The 22,589-nt window shown below is 53.3% G+C and overlaps 1 protein-coding gene across 3 annotated transcripts in view; it reads left to right on the forward strand.

The window, feature by feature from the left end:
* Nucleotides 1-22,589, forward strand: part of DAAM1 (dishevelled associated activator of morphogenesis 1) — a 144,689-nt gene that overhangs the window by 99,831 nt on the left and 22,269 nt on the right. For 2 of the 3 annotated variants that reach the window (XM_064152716.1, XM_064152604.1), the window contains 9 exons: nt 14-80; nt 1,205-1,322; nt 1,438-1,576; nt 3,347-3,405; nt 4,237-4,424; nt 7,170-7,481; nt 7,596-7,703; nt 13,592-13,621; nt 15,695-15,798. In XM_064152716.1, coding sequence (XP_064008786.1) covers nt 14-80; nt 1,205-1,322; nt 1,438-1,576; nt 3,347-3,405; nt 4,237-4,424; nt 7,170-7,481; nt 7,596-7,703; nt 13,592-13,621; nt 15,695-15,798 — 1,125 coding nt within the window. The remainder of the gene's footprint in view (nt 1-13; nt 81-1,204; nt 1,323-1,437; nt 1,577-3,346; nt 3,406-4,236; nt 4,425-7,169; nt 7,482-7,595; nt 7,704-13,591; nt 13,622-15,694; nt 15,799-22,589) is intronic. The other variant, XM_064152661.1, reaches the window with a different exon arrangement.

Here is a 22,589-nt window from a genome sequence, read left to right on the forward strand (position 1 = left end):
TTTCCTTCCTCAGGCACTTAGATTTCTTTGAAATGCTTAGAAATGAAGATGAACTGGAATTTGCCAAAAGATTTGAGCTGGTGAGTATGAATGTTGCTGATGCAGATGCTGGCACTCAATATCCTGGTTCCTCTTAAAAGCACCTGCATGGCCTGGGATAAACTGTAGTCTTTTCAGTAAAATGTGGAGGTTGGGAATCTGTCTCCTCCAGCCCTGCTCCATTGCAGTCTCCAACCTACAGCTTGCTTCTTCCCCCTTCTTTAGCTGCTGACCAGCACTGTTTGCCCCTTGCAGGGCAGTGGGGCTCATGTATTCATCAGGCGTTAATGATGAGAAAGGCTTATGGGGTTTGGAGCTGAACACAAAGGGGAACTTCTTTACTGTAAGGGTCACAGAGCACTGGAATAGGCTTCCCAGAGAGGTTGTGAGGTCTCCTTCCCTGGAGGCTTTCAAGGCCTGTCTGCGTGTGTTCCTCTGTGATCTGTGTTAGATAGTACTGTCCTGCTCTGGCAGGGGGTTTGGACTGGATGATCTCCTTGGGTCCCTCCCAACCCCTAACATCCTGTCAGCCTGAGACAAGGTCTATGAGGAGAGATCCTGGTGATCCTGGTGATCCTTTCCAACCATAGTGATTCATTGTGATCTGATGTTGTGCTGAGGGATTTGGTTTAGTCAAGGACTTATCAGTGTGAAACTCGTGATTGGACTCGATGAGCTTGAAGGTCTTTTCCAATCTAAGAGATTCTGTGATGCTGTGAGAGGCTGATGGGGGTGGGGTGGTTTAGCCAGGAGAAGAGGAGGCTCAGGGGTGACCTCATTGCTGTCTACCACTACCTAAAGGGAGGCTGTAGCTAGGTGGGGGTTGGTCTCTTCTGCCTGGCAAGCAGCAAGAGAACAAGGGGACACAGTCTCAAGTTGTGGTGGGGGAGGACTAGGCTGGATGTTAAGAGGACATTCTTGGCAGAGAGAGTGATTGGCATTGGAATGGGCTGCCCAGGGAGGTGGTGGAGTCGCTGTCCCTGGAGGTGTTGAAGAAAACACTAGATGAGGCACTTAGTGCCATGGTCTGGTTGATTGGCCAGGGATAGGTGCTAGGTTGGCCTGGATGATCTTGGCAGTCTCTTCCAGCCTGGTTGGTTCTATGGTTCTGTGATTCTATGGTCACCAGTGCAATGGCCTAACCTGGCTTTGCTCCTGTCTGCAGGTCCACATCGACACCAAAAGTGCAACTCAGATGTTCGAGCTGACGAGGAAGAGGCTGACGCACACCGAGGCGTACCCGCACTTTATGTCTATCCTGCACCACTGTCTCCAAATGCCTTGTGAGTGCTGGGGGGAACCCCAGGCTGCTGGGGGGAACCCCAGGCTGCTGGGGGCTTGGCAGCCCACATCTCCTCCCTGCTGCTCCGCTCACTCTCTCCCCTTCTTCCCCTCCAGATAAACGAAGCGGCAACACTGTGCAGTACTGGCTGCTGCTCGACAGGATCGTGCAGCAGATTGTCATCCAGAGTGACAAAGGGCAGGACCCTGATGCCACTCCCCTAGAGAACTTCAACATTAAAAACGTTGTCAGGATGTAAGTGCTCACTGCCTTTCTGCTGGCTGCATGTTGAGCAGCGCCAACATGGGCTGCTGTGGCTTTGCTGCCTCTCAAGCACAACGTGCAGCTCAGCCTGTGTCCCTGGGGAGCTGTTTCTGCCAACTGCTCTCTCTATGACTTCATTTACTGTCACCTGGTTGGGTGACTGCTTCTTGGCTGGGTAAGGCAGCATCCCCAGCCCTGTTGAGAGACTGCTGCATCCCAGCCTCCAAAACCCTACCAAGGGGAGGCAAAGTGGAGGTGTTGGAAAATATTAGTTTGGGAGCCTTCAAGATCAAAACTTGATGGGATGCTGAGGAAACTGGTTGGAGATGTTTTGGGTACAATCAGCATGGCTTCTCCAAGGGCAAATCCTGCCTGACAAACCTGGTGGCCTTCTATGAACAGGTCACACCATGAATAGATGAGGGGAGAGCAACTAATGTCATTTACCTGGACCTGAGCAAGGCTTTGACACTGTCCCACACCAAATCCTGGTCTCCAAGCTGGTGACACATGGGTTTGGTGGGTGGAGCACTGGATGGATAAAGAACTGGCTTGATGCCCACGCCCAAAGAGTGGCTGTCAATGGCTCCATGGCCAAGTGCAGGCCAGTGACAAGTGGAGTCCCTCAGAGATCAGTCCTGGCACCAGTCTTGTTCAACATCTTTGTGGGTGCCATGGCCAGAGGCACTGAGTGCAGCCTCAGTAAGTTTTCTGAGCACACCAAGCTGTGTGGTGCAGCAGACAGGCTGGAGGGAAGGGATCCATGCAGTGGGACCTGGGGAGGCTGCAGAGGTGGGCACAAGCCAAACTCAGGAGGTTCAACAAGACCAAGTGCAAGGTTCTGCATCCGAGTGGAGGCAATGCCAAGCACAAATGCAGTTTGGGCAGTGAGTGGCTGGAGAGCAGCCCTGAGGAGAGGGACTTGGGGATGCTGCTGGATGAGAAGCTCAAGAGGAGCCAGCAGTGTGCACTTGCAGCCCAGAAAGCCAAGCAGAGCCTGGACTGCATCAGGAGAAGTGTGGCCAGCAGGGCCAGGGAGGTGATTCTCCCTCTATGCTCTGTTCTGCTGAGACCCCACCTGGAGTGCTGCATCCAGTTCTGGAGCCCCCATTACAAGAAGGATGTGGAGTTGGTGGAGTGTGTCCAGAGCAGGGCCAGGAGGATGCTCAGAGAGCTGCAGCAGCTCTGCTGTGAGGACAGACTGAAAGAATTGGGGCTGTGCAGGCTGGAGAAGAGGAGGCTCCCAGGTGACCTTCTTGTGGCCTTCCAGGATCTGAAGGGGCCTACAAAAGAGCTGGAGAGGGACTTTTCAGGATATCAGGGAATGATAGGACTGGGGGAATGGAGCAAAGCTGGAGGTGGGGAGATTGAGACTGTCTGTGAGGAGGAAGTTGTTGAGCCTGAGAGTGGTGAGAGGCTGGAATGGGTTGCTCAGGGAGGTGGTTGAGGCCCCATGGCTGGAGGTGTTTGAGGCCAGGCTGGCTGAGGCTGTGGGCAGCCTGCTCTAGGGTAGGGTGTCCCTGCCCATGGCAGGGGGGTTGGAACTGGCTGCTCCTTGTGGTCCATTCCAACCCTGACTGATTCTCTGACTCTATGATTCTCTGATTCTATGTCCCTGCTTACTGCAGGGGGGTTGGAGAAAGTCATCTTTGAGTTTCCCATGATTCTAAATCCCACTTCCCAGACTTGTTTCTTGCTAGTGATGCTCAACTATCTACTGCAGTAGGATTGTCTCATATACTATGTATCTTTTCCTTTCAGGTTAGTCAATGAAAATGAAGTGAAGCAGTGGAAAGAACAAGCAGAAAAAATGCGAAAAGGTGAGCAGTGGAGAGGTCTGTGGTGGTCACTTGAACCTTCATGCTCATGGTGAGCTAAACAGGGAACATGTAGGTGTATGTAGCTGGATGGACTCCCAGGCTTTGTTGAGTGGCTGAGATACCACAACTGGACACAGTTCTGGGCCCTTCAATTCAAGAGAGATACTGAGATCCTGGAAGGTGTCCAGAAAAGGGCTGGTGAGGGGCCTGGAGCACAGCCCTGTGAGGAGAGGCTGAGGGAGCTGGGGGTGTGCAGCCTGCAGAAGAGGAGGCTCAGGGCAGAGCTCATTGCTGTCTGCAGCTGCCTGCAGGGAGGCTGTAGCCAGGTGAGGTTGGCCTTTTCTCCCAGGCAAGCAGCAACAGAACAAGGGGACACAGTCTCAAGTTGTGGTGGGGGAGGTCTAGGCTGGATGTTGTTAGGAAGTTGTTGTCAGAGAGAGTGATTGGCATTGGAATGGGCTGCCCAGGGAGGTGGTGGGGTTGCTTTGCCTGGAGGTGTTGAAGCCAAGCCTGGCTGAGGCACTTAGTGCCATGGTCTGGTTGATTGTCTAGAGCTGGGTGCTAGGTTGGCCTGGATGAGCTTGGAGGTCTCTTCCAACCTGGTTGTTTCTATGATTCTATGATAGGAGACATAGAGGGGCAATGAGCACAGCAGACATTCATGTTTTCATGGGGAGACCCAGGCCAGGGAATTAAGGCACAGCTCATGCTTGCTTTCCCTTAGTGCACAGCTTCTTTGCAGGACAGCGTGAGGCTTTAGTCCCCTCTGTGGTGCCATTTGCCAAAGGGGAGTGTTTGTCACTCAGAAGTGGTCTCCTGGGGCTGTTTCAGAGCACACTGAGCTTCAGCAGAAGCTGGAGAAGAAGGAGCGCGAGTGCGATGCCAAGGCCCAGGAGAAGGAGGAGATGATGCAGACGCTGAACAAGATGAAGGAGAAGCTGGAGAAGGAGTCCAGCGAGCACAAGCAGGTCAAGCAGCAGGTGGCAGATCTTACAGCACAGCTCCACGAGATGAGCAGGGTGAGGCTTTGAACCTCTTCCCCGTTGTTGCCCTGTCCCAAACCCCCCGCAAACACCTTGAGGAGACTGAGCTGCACGGGAGGCTGAGAGGGGTCCTTGTTGGCTGAACCTCCAAGGTGCCTGTCCCTTGTGATGGTGTGATTTTTCCTCTCCAGCTGGATCACATCTCAGTCAGAAGTGCTGAAGCCTTTGAGTGCTTCCTGTGCTGGATAAATTTTATCCTGAGTAATGAAACAGCAGCATGGGCAAGATTCTTGGGTGGTGTCTCCCCAGCTCTGTATGAGCAATCTTCCCAGCTCTGTGTGACCAGTCCTGCTAGCCCTGTGTGACCAGCCCCTCCAGCTCTGTGTGACCAGTCCCCCCAGCTCTGTGTGACCAGTCCCCCCAGCTCTGTGTGACCAGCCCCTCCAGCTCTGTGTGACCAGCCCCCCCAGCTCTGTGTGACCAGCCCCTCCCAGCTCTGTGTGACCAGATCCCCCAGCTCTGTGTGACCAGCCCCCCCAGCTCTGTGTGACCAGTCCCCCCCAGCTCTGTGTGACCAGTCCCCCCAGCTCTGTGTGACCAGCCCCCCCAGCTCTGTGTGACCAGCCCCTCCCAGCTCTGTGTGACCAGTCCCCCCAGCTCTGTGTGACCAGCCCCCCCAGCTCTGTGTGACCAGCCCCCCAGCTCTGTGTGACCAGTCCCCCCAGCTCTGTGTGACCAGTCCCCCCAGCTCTGTGTGACCAGTCCCCCCCAGCTCTGTGTGACCAGTCCCCCCCAGCTCTGTGTGACCAGTCCCTCCAGCTCTGTGTGACCAGTCCCCCCAGCTCTGTGTGACCAGTCCCCCCAGCTCTGTGTGACCAGCCCCTCCAGCTCTGTGTGACCAGCCCCCCCAGCTCTGTGTGACCAGCCCCTCCCAGCTCTGTGTGACCAGATCCCCCAGCTCTGTGTGACCAGCCCCCCAGCTCTGTGTGACCAGCCCCCCCAGCTCTGTGTGACCAGTCCCCCCCAGCTCTGTGTGACCAGCCCCTCCAGCTCTGTGTGACCAGTCCCCCCAGCTCTGTGTGACCAGTCCCCCCAGCTCTGTGTGACCAGCCCCTCCAGCTCTGTGTGACCAGCCCCCCCAGCTCTGTGTGACCAGCCCCTCCCAGCTCTGTGTGACCAGCCCCCCCAGCTCTGTGTGAACAGCCCCCCCAGCTCTGTGTGACCAGATCCCCCAGCTCTGTGTGACCAGCCCCCCCAGCTCTGTGTGACCAGTCCCCCCAGTTCTGTGTGAACAGCCCCCCCATCTCGGTGTGACCAGCCCCCCCAGCTCTGTGTGACCAGTCCTGCTAGCTTTGTGTGACCAGCCCCCCCAGCTCTGTGTGACCAGATCCCCCAGCTCTGTGTGACCAGCCCCCCCAGCTCTGTGTGACCAGATCCCCCAGCTCTGTGTGACCAGTCCCCCCAGCTCTGTGTGACCAGCCCCCCCAGCTCTGTGTGAGCAGATCCCCCAGCTCTGTGTGACCAGCCCCCCCAGCTCTGTGTGAGCAGATCCCCCAGCTCTGTGTGACCAGCCCCCCAGCTCTGTGTGACCAGCCCCCCCAGCTCTGTGTGACCAGCCCCCCAGCTCTGTGTGACCAGCCCCCCCAGCTCTGTGTGACCAGCCCCCCCAGCTCTGTGTGACCAGCCCCCCAGCTCTGTGTGACCAGCCCCCCCAGCTCTGTGTGACCAGTCCCCCCAGCTCTGTGTGACCAGTCCCCCCAGCTCTGTGTGACCAGCCCCCCCAGCTCTGTGTGACCAGATCCCCCAGCTCTGTGTGACCAGCCCCCCCAGCTCTGTGTGACCAGCCCCCCCCGCTCTGTGTGACCCGCCCCCCAGCTCTGTGTGACCAGCCCCCCCAGCTCTGTGTGACCAGCCCCCCAGCTCTGTGTGACCAGTCCCCCCAGCTCTGTGTGACCAGCCCCCCCAGCTCTGTGTGACCAGATCCCCCAGCTCTGTGTGACCAGCCCCCCCCAGCTCTGTGTGACCAGCCCCCCCAGCTCTGTGTGAGCAGATCCCCCAGCTCTGTGTGACCAGCCCCCCCAGCTCTGTGTGAGCAGATCCCCCAGCTCTGTGTGACCAGCCCCCCCAGCTCTGTGTGACCAGATCCCCCAGCTCTGTGTGACCAGCCCCCCCAGCTCTGTGTGACCAGCCCCCCAGCTCTGTGTGACCAGTCCCCCCAGCTCTGTGTGACCAGCCCCCCCAGCTCTGTGTGACCAGCCCCCCCAGCTCTGTGTGACCAGCCCCCCCAGCTCTGTGTGACCAGATCCCCCAGCTCTGTGTGACCAGTCCCCCCAGCTCTGTGTGACCAGTCCCCCCAGCTCTGTGTGACCAGCCCCCCCAGCTCTGTGTGACCAGATCCCCCAGCTCTTTGTGACCAGCCCCCCCAGCTCTGTGTGACCAGCCCCCCCAGCTCTGTGTGACCAGCCCCCCAGCTCTGTGTGACCAGCCCCCCCAGCTCTGTGTGACCAGCCCCCCCAGCTCTGTGTGACCAGCCCCCCAGCTCTGTGTGACCAGCCCCCCCAGCTCTGTGTGACCAGTCCCCCCAGCTCTGTGTGACCAGATCCCCCAGCTCTGTGTGACCAGCCCCCCCAGCTCTGTGTGACCAGCCCCCCCAGCTCTGTGTGACCAGCCCCCCCCAGCTCTGTGTGACCAGTCCCCCCAGCTCTGTGTGAACAGCCCCCCCAGCTCTGTGTGAACAGCCCCCCCAGCTCTGTGTGACCAGTCCCCTTTTTTCTCTTCCAGAGAGCAATCTGTGCTGCTGGCCCTGGAGGACCTCCCTTGCCACCAGGAGCTCCTGGTGGCCCTTTACCTTCTCCAGTTCCTGGATCACTTCTTCCTCCTCCACCACCACCACCACCACCCCCCGGAGGATGTCCTCCACCACCTCCCCCTCCCCCACCTCCTCCAGGTGGTCCTCCACCTCCACCTGGTCCCCCACCTCTGGATGGGGTGATGCCTCCCCCTGGAGCACCTCTGGGCTTCACCCTCAAGAAGAAAAGCATCCCACAGCCAACGAATGCCCTCAAGTCCTTCAACTGGTCCAAGCTGCCAGAGGTAAGCTGAGTGGTACTTTGGGTAGTGAAAACAGAGGTACCAGATGGCTGCCTGATGATGTGAGGGCAGGTGGGCAGGGGGCCACTAACCTACAGTGCTCCTGCTGTCTTGCAGAACAAGCTTGCAGGAACTGTGTGGACTGACATAGATGATGCAAAGGTGTTCAAAGTCCTGGACCTCGAAGACCTGGAAAGGACATTCTCTGCCTACCAAAGACAGCAGGTGAGGGCTGGCCTGGGGTGCAGGCAGGGATCTGGGCACACAGTCTCACCTGTGGGCTCAAAACACATCTCCTTGCTTCATACCAACAACACGTTTGCCAAATCACTTGGTCTGCTTTGTCCTCTCATCCACATTCTGGTGCCTTTCTGTTGAAGTGGCCATTTGGGACTTGGTGTGCCTGGTTTTGCCCCTGCCCACACACCTGCCCACATGTGTCATGAAGATGGATCACCAAAAAGAAAGCAAAACCAAAAAGAGACAGAGAATGTATGAAAATAGACCCCAGATGTGCCCACACGTGGGTGATATTTTTGGATTGCTCTTAAGAGCAACTGCTTCATGTCTCTGTATTGGATGGAAAACTTCTGTCCCTCTCTGGCCAAGAAGGACTAAATTCTGCCCACATCTACCATGGGTGGATCTCTTCTTTTATTTCTGTAGTGAGCCCAAAGCAAAATGTGAGCTTTGAACAGAAAAGCAAATCCCAAACCAAAATAATGACACTGCAGTCACAAGTCTCTGCTTTTTAATCTCCTGCTGAAGCAATATGGCCCCAGCTTGGAAGGCATCAAAGCACACAAAGAAAATTAGACACTTGTTTTACCCCAGGCAGGACCACTATGGGCAACAGCAATGAGTTTTTCAAGAAGATGAGAGAAAAAGGATCAGTGCTGGGCCCAGGCCTGTTCAATGTCTTGAGTGATGAACTGGACCAGGGGATTGAGTCCAGCATCAGTAAGTTTGCAGATGACACCAAGCTAGGAGCAGGTGTGGAGCTGTTGGAGGGTAGGAGAGCCCTGCAGAGGGACCTGGCCAGGCTGGATGGGTGGGCAGAGGCCAATGGGAGGAGACTGAACAAGGCCAAGTGCAGGGTTCTGCACTTTGGCCACAACAACCCCAAGCAGCACTACAGGCTGGGGACAGAGTGGCTGAGAGCAGCCAGGCAGAGAGGGACCTGGGGGTGCTGGTAGAGAGTAGCTCAAGATGAGCCAGCAGTATGCCCAGGTGGGCTGGAGAGACAGTGGCATCCTGGGCTGGCTCAGGAGCAGTGTGGGCAGCAGGACAAGGGAGGTTCTTCTGCCCCTGTGCTCAGCACTGCTCAGGCCACACCTTGAGTGCTGTGTCCAGTTCTGGGCTGCTCAGTTCAAGAGAGATGTTGAGGTGCTGGAATGTGTCCAGAGAAGGGCAATGAAGCTGGTGAGGGTCCTGGAGCAGAGCCCTGTGAGGAGAGGCTGAGGGAGCTGGGGGTGTGCAGCCTGGAGAAGAGGAGGCTCAGGGCAGACCTCATTGCTGTCTGCAACTACCTGAAGGGAGGCTGTAGCCAGGTGGGGTTGGGCTCTGCTGCCAGGCAAGCAGCAACAGAACAAGGGGACACAGTCTCAAGTTGTGTTGGGGGAGGTCAGGGCTGGATGTTGTTAGGAAGTTGTTGTCAGAGAGAGTGATTGGCATTGGAATGGGCTGCCCAGGGAGGTGGTGGAGTCTTCATCCCTGGAGGTGTTGAAGCCAAGCCTGGCTGGGGCACTTAGTGCCATGGTCTGGTTGATTGGACAAGGCTGGGTGATAAGTTGGACTGGATGATTTTGGAGGACTCTTCCATCCTGCTTGATTCTGTGATTCTATTCTATGAAAAGCAAGGAGAGAGGCTGAAAAAGTCATGTCCATAGAATCACAGAACATAGCAGGTTGGAAGGGACCCTCAAAAGCCATCTTGTCCAACCCCCCTGCACTAAGCAGAGACATCTCTAACTAGATCAGGCTGCTCAGGGCTTCGTCAAGTTTGACTTTGAATGGCTCCATGAACTGTGCCTTCAGCACATCTTTGAGCAACCTGTTCCAGTGTTTCTCTACCCTTACCTGCTGGCTGTGTGGCTGGGAGGGGAGGACAGGCTGTCCTGCTCTTGCCAGGCTCAGGCACAGGAACAGCACCAGAAAGGAGCAGACCTGACACATAAGCTCCTTAGGCAACGTGAGAGCTTAATCTCTTCCAGAGGCTAATTCAGGGTAAGATCAGGGGGGATTTGAGCAGAGCAAATATCAGGAGTAACCCACCAGAAGCATGTGCTGCCCCAGTGTGTTTTGGGAATAGGTGACCACAGTGCTGGCCCTTTCCCCTGGCATCTTTGGAGCTTGACTCATGCCTGCTGAAGGGCACGTCTGCAGATGAGATGGAAGGGGAGGGGAAGCAAGAATAGAAGCAGGCAGGATGGTTTGCCCTCTGGCTTGCCTGCCTGGGTCCATGAATCACCTGGTGTGCTGCAGATTGGTGCCAGACAGGAAGGTAAAAGTAATTTGGCTTGGCAGAGGTCCTGCTGGGTGAGGCAGCTGGTTGGGTACAGGGCCAGCAAGAAGGAGTAGCCACTGCAAGGAGTGCTTTTGCCCCAGATGAGGTGAGGACTAAATAGTAGCTGTGTGTGGCAGCCAGGGACTGGCATGGGGCTGGCAGAAGATAGAATACAGTAGTATTTCCAGGGGTGGGGCCTCAAACACCTCCCTGGGCAACCTGTTCCACTCTTCCACTGCCCTCATGGTTAAGGATCTTTCTCCTAACCAGTCCATTATACATCTTCTCTAGTTTCAAGCCACTGCCCTTCATCCTGTCACTGCAGGCCTTTTTAAACAGTCTCTCTCCATCCTTCTTGTAGGCCTCCTTCAGGTACTGGAAGGCTGCTAATAGGTCTCCTTGGAGCCTCCTGTTTTCCAGGCTGAACAACCCCAGCTCCCTCAGCCTGTCTTTGTAGCAGCAGTGCTCCAACCCCTGATCATTTTCATAGCCCTCTTCTGGACCTGCTCCATCAGGTTCATGTCCTTCCTGTATTGAGATGCTTTTGGGACATCTGGGAAAGAGAATGTGAAAGCAGACCTCTGAGATGCTGCTAGGGTGTGCCTGGTGCAGAGAGCTTCCAGACTCTCCAGAAGTAGCTGTTGCAGGGTTGCTGTTGATAGAACTGGGTTATTTTTATTACCATTGTGCCTGAGAATCCCTGACTAGTGCCCAGACCCCAGACTTGACGATGTACTTCATTTTAAGCATCTCTTTAAATGCTTTCCCTGTGTTACAGGCTGGGATGTAAAAGCAGGCTATAAAGTGAGTTCTCCAGATCTTGGGAAAGGCTCTTTCCTTACAGGGAAGCCCTGTTACAAGAGGGCTGTGGAGATGCTGGAGTGTGTCCAGAGCAGGGCCAGGAGGATGCTCAGAGGGCTGCAGCAGCTCTGCTGTGAGCACAGACTGAAAGAGTTGGGGCTGTGCAGGCTGGAGCAGAGGAGGCTCCCAGGTGACCTTCCAGGATCTGAAGAGGGCCTCCAAAAAAGCTGGGGAGGGACTTTTCAGGATGTCAGAGAGTGCCAGGACTGGGGGGAATGGAGCAAAGCTGGAGCTGGGGAGGTTCGGAGTGGCCATGAGGAGGAAGTTGTTCGGTATGAGAGTGGTGAGAGGCTGGACTGGGTTGCCCAGGGGGGTGGTTGAGGCCTCATGCCTGGAGGTGTTTAAGGCTGGATGAGGCTGTGGCCAGCCTCATAGAATCCTGTCTGATTCTATGATTCTGTGACAGGAGCTCTTTGGGCTTCCTGGGGCTCATCCTGGGAGCATCCCTGCCCTGTGCTGTCAGGAGAGCCCATATCCTCCCCATCCTCCCTGATGAGGCTGTGCACATGTCCCTTTGCCCAGAGAAGAGCTCAGCCCCACAGCTGTATGAAATACCCAGCCTTGCTAGCTATAAAAGAAAAGCCTGCAGCAGCTCTTTTGTCAGGCTTTGGCATGAGGACCCAGCAGGAGTGGAGGATAGCTGCTTAAGGACCTACATGCAGTAATGGAGAGAACAAAGTCTAGGGTCATTAAGGCTTAAATGTGGTGCACAGAGGTCTGCTCCTCTGTTGGAGATGTTTTGAGAGCCTGCAAGGGAGAGGAGGCTGGAAGTGACACTGATAAGTGGCAGTGACATGGCTGGGGCAGTCCTGGCAGATCTTGCAGCTGTGAGTGATGTAAAAGAGCCAAGGCCAAGTGGAAAAAATGTATGTTGTTGAACCAGGGGCTTAGCAGTGAGCTGGGAAAGAATTCATCTCCCAAAAAGGGATGAAAGAAGAAAAGCCTCCAGCTCCTCCATGCAAGCAAGGGTGACCTGTGCAGGGTCCAAGGGCAACAGGGATGGGGAATATCCCTGGAGATGGTGACAGCAGATTTAAAGCTACTTCTTGCACCACTGTCCTGCAGCAGAGCCTAAGCATGGTTTGTGTGAGGAAAAAGGACAGGGATGAGGCTTGTCTGAGGCATCATTTACAGCTGTGACTGAGTTAGTTCTGGCTTTGCAGTGGCCAGCCCAGCTAAGCTGTACTGTTATGGTTTTCTGTCTCCCCAAAGTACAGCACTGGCAGCTCAACTGTCCTTATTCAGGGTCTGCAGGTCCCCATTGCCTTGCAGTGCCTCTGATGTGGTGGCACTGCTGGAGCTCTGCTCCTGGGGATGGTTGTGGCAGCTCTTCAACAGGCTTCTACACACATGGGTGCGGTGCTGCCTCAGGGGACCGCTTGGTGCTGTGCCAAGGCTGCCCATACCACACCACACAGGTGCTCATATTCTGACAAAGAAAGGATCAGTTGCTTCTTTTGTTGGCTGAAGTTTCTTTGTCTGCTGGCACATCTCATTCTGCTTCATGGACACAAACGTTTCTGTGGGCTCAAGGAAAGCTCTGCCACAGTGGTTTTTAGCTGCAGAGCTGGCAGTTGGCACAGCTCAGCCCCCGTTGGGTGCCAGTCCCCCAGCCCTGGATGTTCAGTGGCTTCTAATGGAGGCTTTTCCCATCCTTGTGCCCAGAGCCACATGTGGGTCCTGGAGTGATCCAACCTCAGCAGCTGGTCAGGGGAAAATCTGTGTAATCAGGTTTGGCTTAAGAAAGGCAGCGGTGATGGGGCTGTGGTTGGAGCTGGCCAACTCGGATGAGGCACATGGATCACCTCTGCACAGAGGGGCTGGAGGGAACAGCCCTTCTAAACTAACTGCATTTGGGCCCCCTCCACTCACTGCCTCCTCTTTTACAACCACAATAACAGAAAATCAACTATTTTTTGTGCCTTTGAAAGATCCCTCCCCATCGTGGAGCTGCTGGCTGGTCCCTTGAGCCAAGCACACAAAACCAGTAAGATGCAGTCCAAGGACCAAGGAGGGAAAACCTTCAAGTGTGTGTGCACACATGTGGTGCTGGCTTTGCTGCATGTGCTTCCAGCCAGGTGGGGGGAGATGGCAGGTCAGCCAGGTGTTTGGAGGAATGCAGTGCCAGTGGGACATGGAGATGGCATTTGGCCAGGCAGTGGAGCCCCAGAGAAGGAGAATTGTCCCTCGTGGACGATAAGTCAAGAGCAAAATGTGCTCCCATGGCAAATGGTGAAGTTTTGCTGCAGCCAGATTTGCTCTGGGATGAGCCTCTCCTTATTTCCACTTGAAAGCCCTGTTTTGCCTGCAGTCACGTTGGCATCTCAGTCCCTCAGATTTGCCAAGCCCAGCAATTTTCTTCCCCAACACAGCAGGCTGAGCGCTGCTGTGCCTTTGGACCAGCACCTGCCAGCTCTGGCATGGAGCAGTGGCACCTCCCACCTCTTTTCATGTCCCTTTCTCACTTCCCTTCATAGCAGCACCTTGTCCTGACCCATACATAGATCCAAACATGAACCCTCTCCCATCAGCCCTCCTTTTCTGTGCATCCTTTTAATCCTCACCATATTTGCATGCGCATTGCCCCTGTTTCGGTGCTGGCAGACCCCAAGTGCCTGCCTGTGCTGCCAAGCCCTCCAGTGTTGCACCCTCCCCTTGCCTGTTGCTTTGTTCCCTTTGGTTTGCTGAGATGACTGAACTGCATGTGTTTTTACTGCCTTTTTCCATGCTTCTGCTATGGCCGTAGGACTTCTTTGTGAATGGTAACTCCAGACAGGTAAGCCAGCACCTGCAGGGGCCTGATACCTGTGAGCAGGGGGCTGGGGAGTGGAAGGACGTGAGGGATTAATGTGTGCTGAAGTGGGGGTTAAATCCAGAGAGGTACAAAGATCACCAGGAGGAGCATCTAGGAAGTTGCTGCTGGGAGGCCACGAGAAGCTGCCCTCTCTGTTGTGAGTCAGACATGAAAGACATCTGAGTCCAGGGGCTAAATTTCCAGCTGTGGCTTAAGACAGAGAAGCTCCTACCACTGGGCATTTTTTGCCCATCAGGACACAGAAATGAATAAACTCATACCTGTGTGTTGAAGCTGTTTTACTGCAGTCAGAGCAAACAAGGTGCACAGAGGGGCAGCTGGTGGCAGGGGTTTTAGGGCTCAGCTGCTTTTCACCTGCCTTTGCTAGTGGCAGGGGTTTTAGGCCTCAGCTGCTTTTCACCTGCCTTTGCTGGTGGCAGGTGGTTTAGGGCTCAGCTGCTTTTCACCTGCCTTTGCTGGTGGCAGGGGTTTTAGGGCTCAGCTGCTTTTCACCTGCCTTTGCTGGTGGCAGGGGTTTTAGGGCTCACCTGTTTTTCACCTGCCTTTGCTGGTGGCAGGTGGTTTAGGGCTCAGCTGCTTTTCACCTGCCTTTGCTGGTGGCAGGTGGTTTAGGGCTCAGCTGCTTTTCACCTGCCTTTGCTGGTGGCAGGGGTTTTAGGGCTCACCTGTTTTTCACCTGCCTTTGCTGGTGGCAGGGGTTTTAGGGCTCAGCTGCTTTTCACCTGCCTTTGCTGGTGGCAGGGGTTTTAGGGCTCAGCTGCTTTTCACCTGCCTTTGCTGGTGGCAGGTGGTTTAGGGCTCAGCTGCTTTTCACCTGCCTTTGCTGGTGGCAGGGGTTTTAGGGCTCAGCTGCTTTTCACCTGCCTTTGCTCAACAGCAGCTCTCCCAGCAGTTTCCTGCTTATAGCTGTTAGGCTTTTTTTTCATTCAGACAAGAAAAAAGAGTGAGAATTGGGAATTTCTGAGCTCACTCTCAACGTGTGCAGTAGCTGTGTGCCAGCTCTCCCCCCCTTTCATAGGCGTTCAGCACAGACCTGTAGCATGTGGGACCTTGCAGCTCCAGGTTGTGCTCCTTGCAGAAGGATTGAAGAGCAAGCTTTTAACTGATTAACCTTACTAAAACATGCAGTATGGTAAATTAAAACCAGGGGCAACATGAACCTCTTCAACAACCCTGCAAAGTTGCCCTTACGTGGATCTGCCCACTTGCTCCTGACACCAGTTTGCTATATTGTTAGTCAATTGAGGGGAACGAATTTAAGCTGCTTAGGAAATGTGGGTGCTGATGTTACACCAATTCATGCTTGAGTGATTAGCATTGGAATGGGCTGCCCAGGGAAGTGGTGGAGTTGCTGTGCCTGGAGGTGTTGAAGCAAAGCCTGGCTGGGGCACTTAGTGCCATGGTCTGATTGATTGGACAGGGCTGGGTGCTAGGTTGGCCTGGATGATCTTGGAGGTCTCTTCCAACCTGCTTGATTCTATGATTCTATGATTCACATTCCTCATTTGGAAGAGAATGTCACTGAATGCTGCAGGTTGTGTTTGCAAGTCTGGTAGCTCATATTGGTTAGCTTGGCTCTGGAGGACTGCTGTGTGAAGGGAGAGGGCAGATATTTGGAGCAGGGGTGAAGAGCACGAGCGATGCTGAGTGCGTGCAGCAGCCCGTAATGAAATATTTCATGTGAGGGTTTAATGAAGTATCACAAATATGCACACTAAGAAAGCCTGCCTGTGTTTATTCAGCAGTGCCTCTGTGTTTGCAGATTTTTAAATCTTCCCTGTCTGAGAAAATATTTACATTTCTACCCAGTGGCTTCAAAGCCAGCTCTGCTTTATGAAATGACTTAACTGTGTTCCAGTTCCAGGCGATGGGTTTTACCCGTAACCCGTGGTGACATTCCTGATTAATGGGGGCCTGCTGTGTAGCACACTGCTATGTGCTGAGACTACTAAATGTCTTTGCTTCTTCGTGGCTTTTCTCCAAGATGTTCTTTATTCTGTTTTGATTTTTTTTTTCCCCCTAATTTTGCTGTAGAAAGAAGATGCTATCGATGACACCTTGAGTTCTCGACATAAAGTCAAGGAGCTTTCGGTCATAGATGGCCGGAGAGCTCAGAATTGCAATATCCTCCTATCAAGGTAAGGTCAACATCTTCTCACCCTCTGGGGTGCTTGATACCCTGCCCTGGGTTGGGGGGTTGCTCATCATCCCCTGGGGGGGTTCTAATGACAGCAAGAGACTAGAGCCAGTGACACCTGAACCCAGCTATAGCTTTACATGCTGTATCAGGGTGACACAGGGTTTGGAGATGCACTTAATTGGCTGTGTGGTAATTCAGTGTCCCTGGAAAGCCCCAGAAGGGCTGTGCACAGGGAGCTTTGATATGGTTGATTCCACCCACTTCCAGAGTTTAAGATGCAGAGTTTAAAGTAACAGGCAAATGTGGCAGGCAGCTATTAGCAAGTGAAGTGCTGGGATTGGATTCCTCAGCCTGAGTTTTGTTTGCTTTTTGGTGGCAGTCAAAGAGCATCTTTCATCTGAAAATCTATGATTCTATGATCTCTTAGGCAGGTATCTGCAGGACATGATTTGGTCAGGGATTGGCTGCCCACATGGGTGTCCTGTGCCACATCTGGATGTCAGGAAGGAAATGTCCTGCTCTTGCAGCTGCCCAGCCCCTCTGGGATGACAGCTTCCTGCACGCCCCTCATCAGGCAGGCTCAGCACTGCTACCAGCAATTGAATCCCATCCCCGGCTTGCTGCCAAGAGGATAAAAAGGACCTTTTTTGGCAAGATAAACTATACCAGTCAGACTGACTCTGAAAAAGGAGAAGCCAAGCTGAGGTGGTCTAAAAAGATCAGCCTTCGGTGTAGCTACTTAAAAAAAACAACAACAAACCACACAGCAGCAGAAAATGCCACTTGTTTCTGACTCACCCAGGGAAAAAATATCAACAGCAATAAAATACAGCTCCATTCAGAGCTATTCACTCTGCTGCTTGGAAATGTAGGAGCTTTTGTGCCATTCAGGTCCATCTGGAATGGTACTCAACACTGCTCAGGCCACATCTTGAGTGCTGTGTCCAGTTCTGGGCTCCTCTATTCAAGAGAGATGTTGAGGTGCTGGAAGGTGTCCAGAGAAGGGCAAGGAAGCTGGTGAGGAGCCTGGAGCACAGCCCTGTGAGGAGAGGCTGAGGGAGCTGGGGGTGTGCAACCTGGAGAAGAGGAGGCTCAGGGCAGAGCTCATTGCTGTCTACAACTCCCTGAAGGGAGGCTGTAGCCAGGTGGAGTTGGTCTCTTCTGCCAGGCAAGCAGCAAGAGATCAATGGGACAGTCTGGAGTTGTGGCAGGGGAGGTCTAGGCTGGATGTTAGCAGGAAGTTGTTGTCAGAGAGAGTGATTGGCATTGGAATGGGCTGCCCAGGGAGGTGGTGGAGTTGCTGTTGCTGGAGGTGTTGAAGCAAAGCCTGGCTGAGGCACTTAGTGCCATGGTCTGGTTGACTGGATAGGGCATGGATGCTAGGTTGGCCTGGATGATGTTGGAGGTGTCTTCCAACCTGTTTGATTCTATGATTCTAACATCACTGGCAGGTTGGGTTTGCAGCCATGGTGCTGTTTCCCTGGACAGTGGGTCAGCAGAGCCAATGCCTTGCCTCAGCAGCCTCGCTGATTTCCTTCCTTAGAAAGCATGCAGAGGATGATGTGTGCAAAGAAAAACCCCTCTGGGTAGGTAACATGAGGTCCTTGGTGCTTCTCCCAGAGGTGGTCTGCAGGCAGTGGGAGTGATGAGTGCAGTGAGCCATGAGCTGCAGCGTTCAGTGATAAAACTGCTCTCTTTATGGCTGTTTCTACTCTGGGTTGCTCCTGGGGATTTTTGTACTTCCTAACAGCCCAAATAAAAAGGAGGATGATGAAAGGAGAGTTTGAAGTAACAGGCAAATGAGTACATCTGTGGCAGACAGCTATTAGCAAGTGAAGTGCTGGGATTCAGGGCACTGGCTGGGCTGGTTCCCGGCTGGCCAAGCGCAAGTCAGAGTGGGTTTAGGTGGAACTCAGTCAGAGGTTTCGATGTGTAATTGAAAGTTAAGCACACAAACAGCCCCTTTGGTGGAGAAGGAAGCTACCCAAGCTACCCAAGCACTTCACTTCAGGGGCATCTTGCATGTCTTACTGAGTAAAGGTCTTCATTTCACTTCACCAGCAAACTTTTCTCTTCCAAGAAAGCAATGGCTGGAAACGAGTTGCCAGTAATTAATCCCCACAAAAAGGGCAACCCAGAGGCTGCTGCCTTGGTCCTCCCCTTTGGGTCAGTTCCTAGGGGAGAAGCAGGATGAGACTTGCTCTTCAGGGTGGTCCCCCAGGCCTCTCCTGTAGCTTTTCTGTTACATATACTGGAGCACTGAGACCCTGCAAGGATGAGTGGCTCTGGAGGTGCAATGGTGTTTGCCAGTTGCTGCTTTGGAAATGCTTTGGGGTTCATCCTGTGGAGCTCCCAGCCAGGCAAAGCTTTTTTCTAGCACTCCAACAGCAGTCCCCCATTTTTGCAAGGGGCTACAAATGAACATCCATATAGGCTGGATGTTAGGAAGAAGTTCTTCACAGAGAGAGTGATTTCCCATTGGAATGGGCTGCCCAGGGAGGTGGTGGAGGCACCGTCCCTGGGGGTCTTCAAGAAAAGCCTGGCTGAGGCACTTAGTGCCATGGTCTAGTTGATTGGATAGGGCTGGGTGCTAGGTTGGACTGGATGATCTTGGAGGTCTCTTCCAACCTGGTTGATTCTATGATTCTATCTCTGCCCAAAATCTCTTTGGGTGATTTAATCTTGGTGCCAAGCAGCTAAAACAAAGGGCAGTGCTGGGATGAAGCCCAGGCATCTTGCTGGTGGGTTCAGGTCCAGTCCATGCACCTGTGACAAACTCTCTGGGCAAACTCTTTCATCTCTCTCTGCCCCAGCTACTCATTCCTAAGGACTGTGATGTGGGTCCTTGGTTCCAGTGTTGCAAAGGGACTGGTCTCACAGAGTAGCTGGGCTGCTGCCTTCCAGCCTTGCTCCCATGCAGACTTTCACATGTGAAAGGACCTGCAAGCTTGGCCCTTGATTTAGCCCAGACGTTTGTAAACTCACCAGGCATTGTCTGGCTTGCAGCGTGGAAAGATTACAGCCAGTGAGATACTTTATCTCTCTCTGTAGATTTATTTTTCTGCCTGTTTCCCTTGCTTTGGGAGGAATTGCTGCAGAGTGAGGTCATTGGCTTTTCCTCCAGCTTGTAATGCAGCACAAGAAGATTTTTACCGCTCCTTGTGTTCTTCTTTCTTTTCTTTGTTGGAGGATGCTTTGCTGATGTCAGTGCTTTGTCAGGCCTTTCTCTGTGAACCCACCACGTCCTTGATTTTGCTGTCTCTGCACATGAGTGTATTTCACAGAATCAAAGAATGTCTTTGGTTGGAAGAAACCTACAGGCTCATCTAATCCAACCTTCGACCTAGCACTGCCTGTCCCTAAGCGCCATATCCACATGCCATTTGAATACCTCCAAGGACAGTGACTCCACCACTGCCCTGGGCAGACAATCCCAGAACTTGATAACGTTTTCAAGGAGGAAGTGTTCTCCAGTATCCAACCTCAACCTCCCCTGGTACAGCTTGCATCCATTTCCTCCAGTCCTGTCACTCGACACCAGAGAGAAGAGGCTGCCCCCATCCTCACTCCAGTGTCCTTTCAGATAGTTGTGGAAGGCAATGAGCTCAGCTCCTTCAGCTTGCTTCTCTCCAGAATGAACAACCTCAGCTCACTCAACTGCTCCTCATAGAGCTTGTGCTCTAGGCCCTTACCAAGCCTCATTGCCCTTCTCTGGACAGGCTCCAGCACTTAGAATCATAAAATCAGTCAGGGGTGGAAGGGACCCCAGCTAGTTCCATCCAACCCCCTGCCATACCCAGGGACACCCTACCTTAGAGCAGGCTGCCCACAGCCTCTGCCAGCCTGGCCTTAAACACCTCCAGCCATGGGGCCTCAACCACCTCCCTGGGCAAGCCTCTCACCACTCTCAGGCTCAACAACCTCCTCCTCACAGACAGTCTCAATCTCCCCACCTCCAGCTTTGCTCCATTCCCCCCAGTCCTGGCACTCCATGACAGCCTAAGAAGTCCCTCCCCAGCCTTCAGATCCTGGAAGGCCACAAGAAGGTCACCTGGGAGCCTACTCTGCTCCAGACTGCACAGCCCCAACTCTTTCAGTCTGTGCTCACAGCAGAGATGCTGCAGCCCTCTGAGCATCCTCCTGGCCCTGCTCTGGACACTCTCCAGCATCTCCACATCCCTCTTGTCCCAGGGACTCCAGAACTGGATGCAGTACTCCAGGTGGGGTCTCAGCAGAGTGGAGTAGAGGGAGAGAATCACCTCCCTGGCCCTGCTGGCCACACTTCTCCTGCCGCAGCCCAGGCTCTGCTTGGCTTTCTGGGCTGCAAGTGCACACTGCTGGCTCCTCTTGAGCTTCTCCTCCTGCAGCACCCCCAAGTCCCTTTCCTCAGGGCTGCTCTCCAGCCACTCACTGCCCAGCCTGCATTGGTGCTTGGCATTGCCTCCACCCAGATGCAGTACCTTGCACTTGCTCTTATTGAACCTCTTGATGTTGCCTTGTGCCCACCTCTGCAGCCTGCCCAGGTCCCTCTGGATGGATCCCTTCCCTCCAGCCTGGCTGCTGCACCACACAGCTTGGTGTGGGCAGCAAACTTGCTGAGGCTGCACTCAGTGCCTCTGTCCATGGCACCAACGGAGATGTTGCACAAGAGTGATCTCAGGACTGGTCCCAGGACTGCTCCTACAGGTCTTTTCCCGAGGGACTCCTCTTGTCACTTCCATGTCCACCTCACAGCGAGGCGCGCAGGACTGAGCGCAGTGCTGGCGGTGCGGCCGCAGCCGTGCTGCAGGATGCAGGATGCAGGATGCAGGATGCAGAGCAAGCCCTGGCTCCTGTGCCGGTGCTGGATGGCTCCCTTCATTCCCCTCTCGTGGCGTGGAGCACTTTGCTCGACTGAATGTGGCTTTTCAGTGGGGCGTGTCCCTCTCCTGTCGCAGCTCGTTTTCCCCCTTTCACACGCAGGAGGTGCTCCGCGGGAGCCGACAAACGGCGCCGGGCAGCGCTGCGCTGGGCAGGCTGCGGAGCTGTCAGCTCGCATCGGCGGGCTGCGGCCCTAAGCCCCTCTGACAGCCACTCCTCTGACCCCGTTCCTCTCAGACGGCTCGCCTTCGACAGCTGCTGCCAACAATGACAGTCATTGTGCTTAGAGATAAGCTGCTAGCTTGCACTGGCCCCTTTCCCATCAAGTTGTCTGCGAAGCTGTTTTCTTCTGGCACCCCGCACTTGCTCTTTGCCGGTGCTGGGGCAGGCTCTTGTTCTTGGCACTGGCTTGTCATGATTCCTGAGAAAAGGGGTTTTTCAGCTCCTTTACTTTCCTTTCTCTTTGTCCTTTCCTTTCTCTTTGTCCTTTCCTTTCTCTTTTTCCTTCACTTTCTCTTTTCCCTTCCCTTTCTTTTCCCTTGTTCCTCTCCTTTCCGTTTTTCCTTTTCTTTCTCTTTTTCCTTTCCTTTTCCTTTCCCTTTCTCTTTCCCCTTCCCTTTCTTTTCCCTTCCCTTTCCCTTTTCCCTTTCCTTTCCCTTCCCTTTCCCTTTTCCCTTTCCTTTCCTTTCCTTTCCTTTCCTTTCCTTTCCTTTCCTTTCCTTTCCTTTCCTTTCCTTTCCTTTCCTTTCCTTTCCTTTCCTTTCCTTTCCTTTCCTTTCCTTTCCTTTCCTTTCCTTTCCTTTCCTTTCCTTTCCTTTCCTTTCCTTTCCTTTCCTTTCCTTTCCTTTCCTTTCCTTTCCTTTCCTTTCTTTTCCTTTCTTTTCCTTTTTCCTTTCCTTTCCCTTTCTCTTTTCCCTTCCCTTTCTCTTTTCCCTTCCTTTTCTCTTTTCCCTTCCCTTTCTCTTTTCCCTTCCCTTTCTCTTTTCCCTTTCCTTTCCCTTTCCTCTTCCTTTCTCTTTTTCATTCTCTTTCCCTTTTCCCCTTTCTTTTCTCTTTTCCCTTCCCTTTCTTTTTCCCTTTCCTTTCCCTTTTCTCTTCCTTTCTCTTTTTCCTTCCCTTTCCCTTTCCCCCTTTCCTTTTCTCTTTTCCCTTCCCTTTCTCTTTTTCCTTCCCTTCCTTTCCCTTCCCTTTCTCTTTTCCCTTCCCTTTCTCTTTTCCCTTCCCTTTTATCTTCCTTTCTCTTTTCCCTTCCCTTTCCCTTTTATCTTCCTTTCTCTTTTTCCTTCCCTTTCCCTTTTCCCCCTTCTTTTCTCTTTTCCCTTCCCCTTCTCCTTTTCCTTCCCTTCCTTTCCCTTCCCTTTCTCTTTTCCCTTCCTTTTCCCTTTTCACTTTCCTTTCTCTTTTTCCTTCCCTTTCTCTTTTTCCTTCCCTTCCTTTCCCTTCCCTTTCTCTTTTCCCTTCCTTTTCCCTTTTCACTTTCCTTTGTCTTTTTCCCTCCCTTTCTCTTTTCACTTTGCTTTCTCTTTTCCCTTTTCTTTTCTTTTTCTTTTCTTTTCTTTTCTTTTCTTTTCTTTTCTTTTCTTTTCTTTTCTTTTCTTTTCTTTTCTTTTCTTTTCTTTTCTTTTCTTTTCTTTTCTTTTCTTTTCTTTTCTTTTCTTTTCTTTTCTTTTCTTTTCTTTTCTTTTCCTTTCTTTTCCTTTCTTTTCTTTCACAAATTCTATTGCTGGCTCTCTTTTTAATGAGCAGGGTTTTACAAGAGTCACCCTCATCTTTCAGTGCCCTCCTGGAGACAATCATAGTGAGAAATGTGTGCTTTGCCTTTGGATGAGGGATAGCTGCCTAGCTGGCCCCTATTCCCAGGAGCAGTTTGTCTCCCAGGGTTCCACCAAATGTTCAGACCCAGCCAGTTTCTGCTTTTCACTGGGCTGA

Source organism: Pogoniulus pusillus, chromosome 1 (genome assembly GCF_015220805.1).
Source record: "Pogoniulus pusillus isolate bPogPus1 chromosome 1, bPogPus1.pri, whole genome shotgun sequence".
Taxonomy (NCBI): Eukaryota; Metazoa; Chordata; class Aves; order Piciformes; family Lybiidae; genus Pogoniulus; species Pogoniulus pusillus.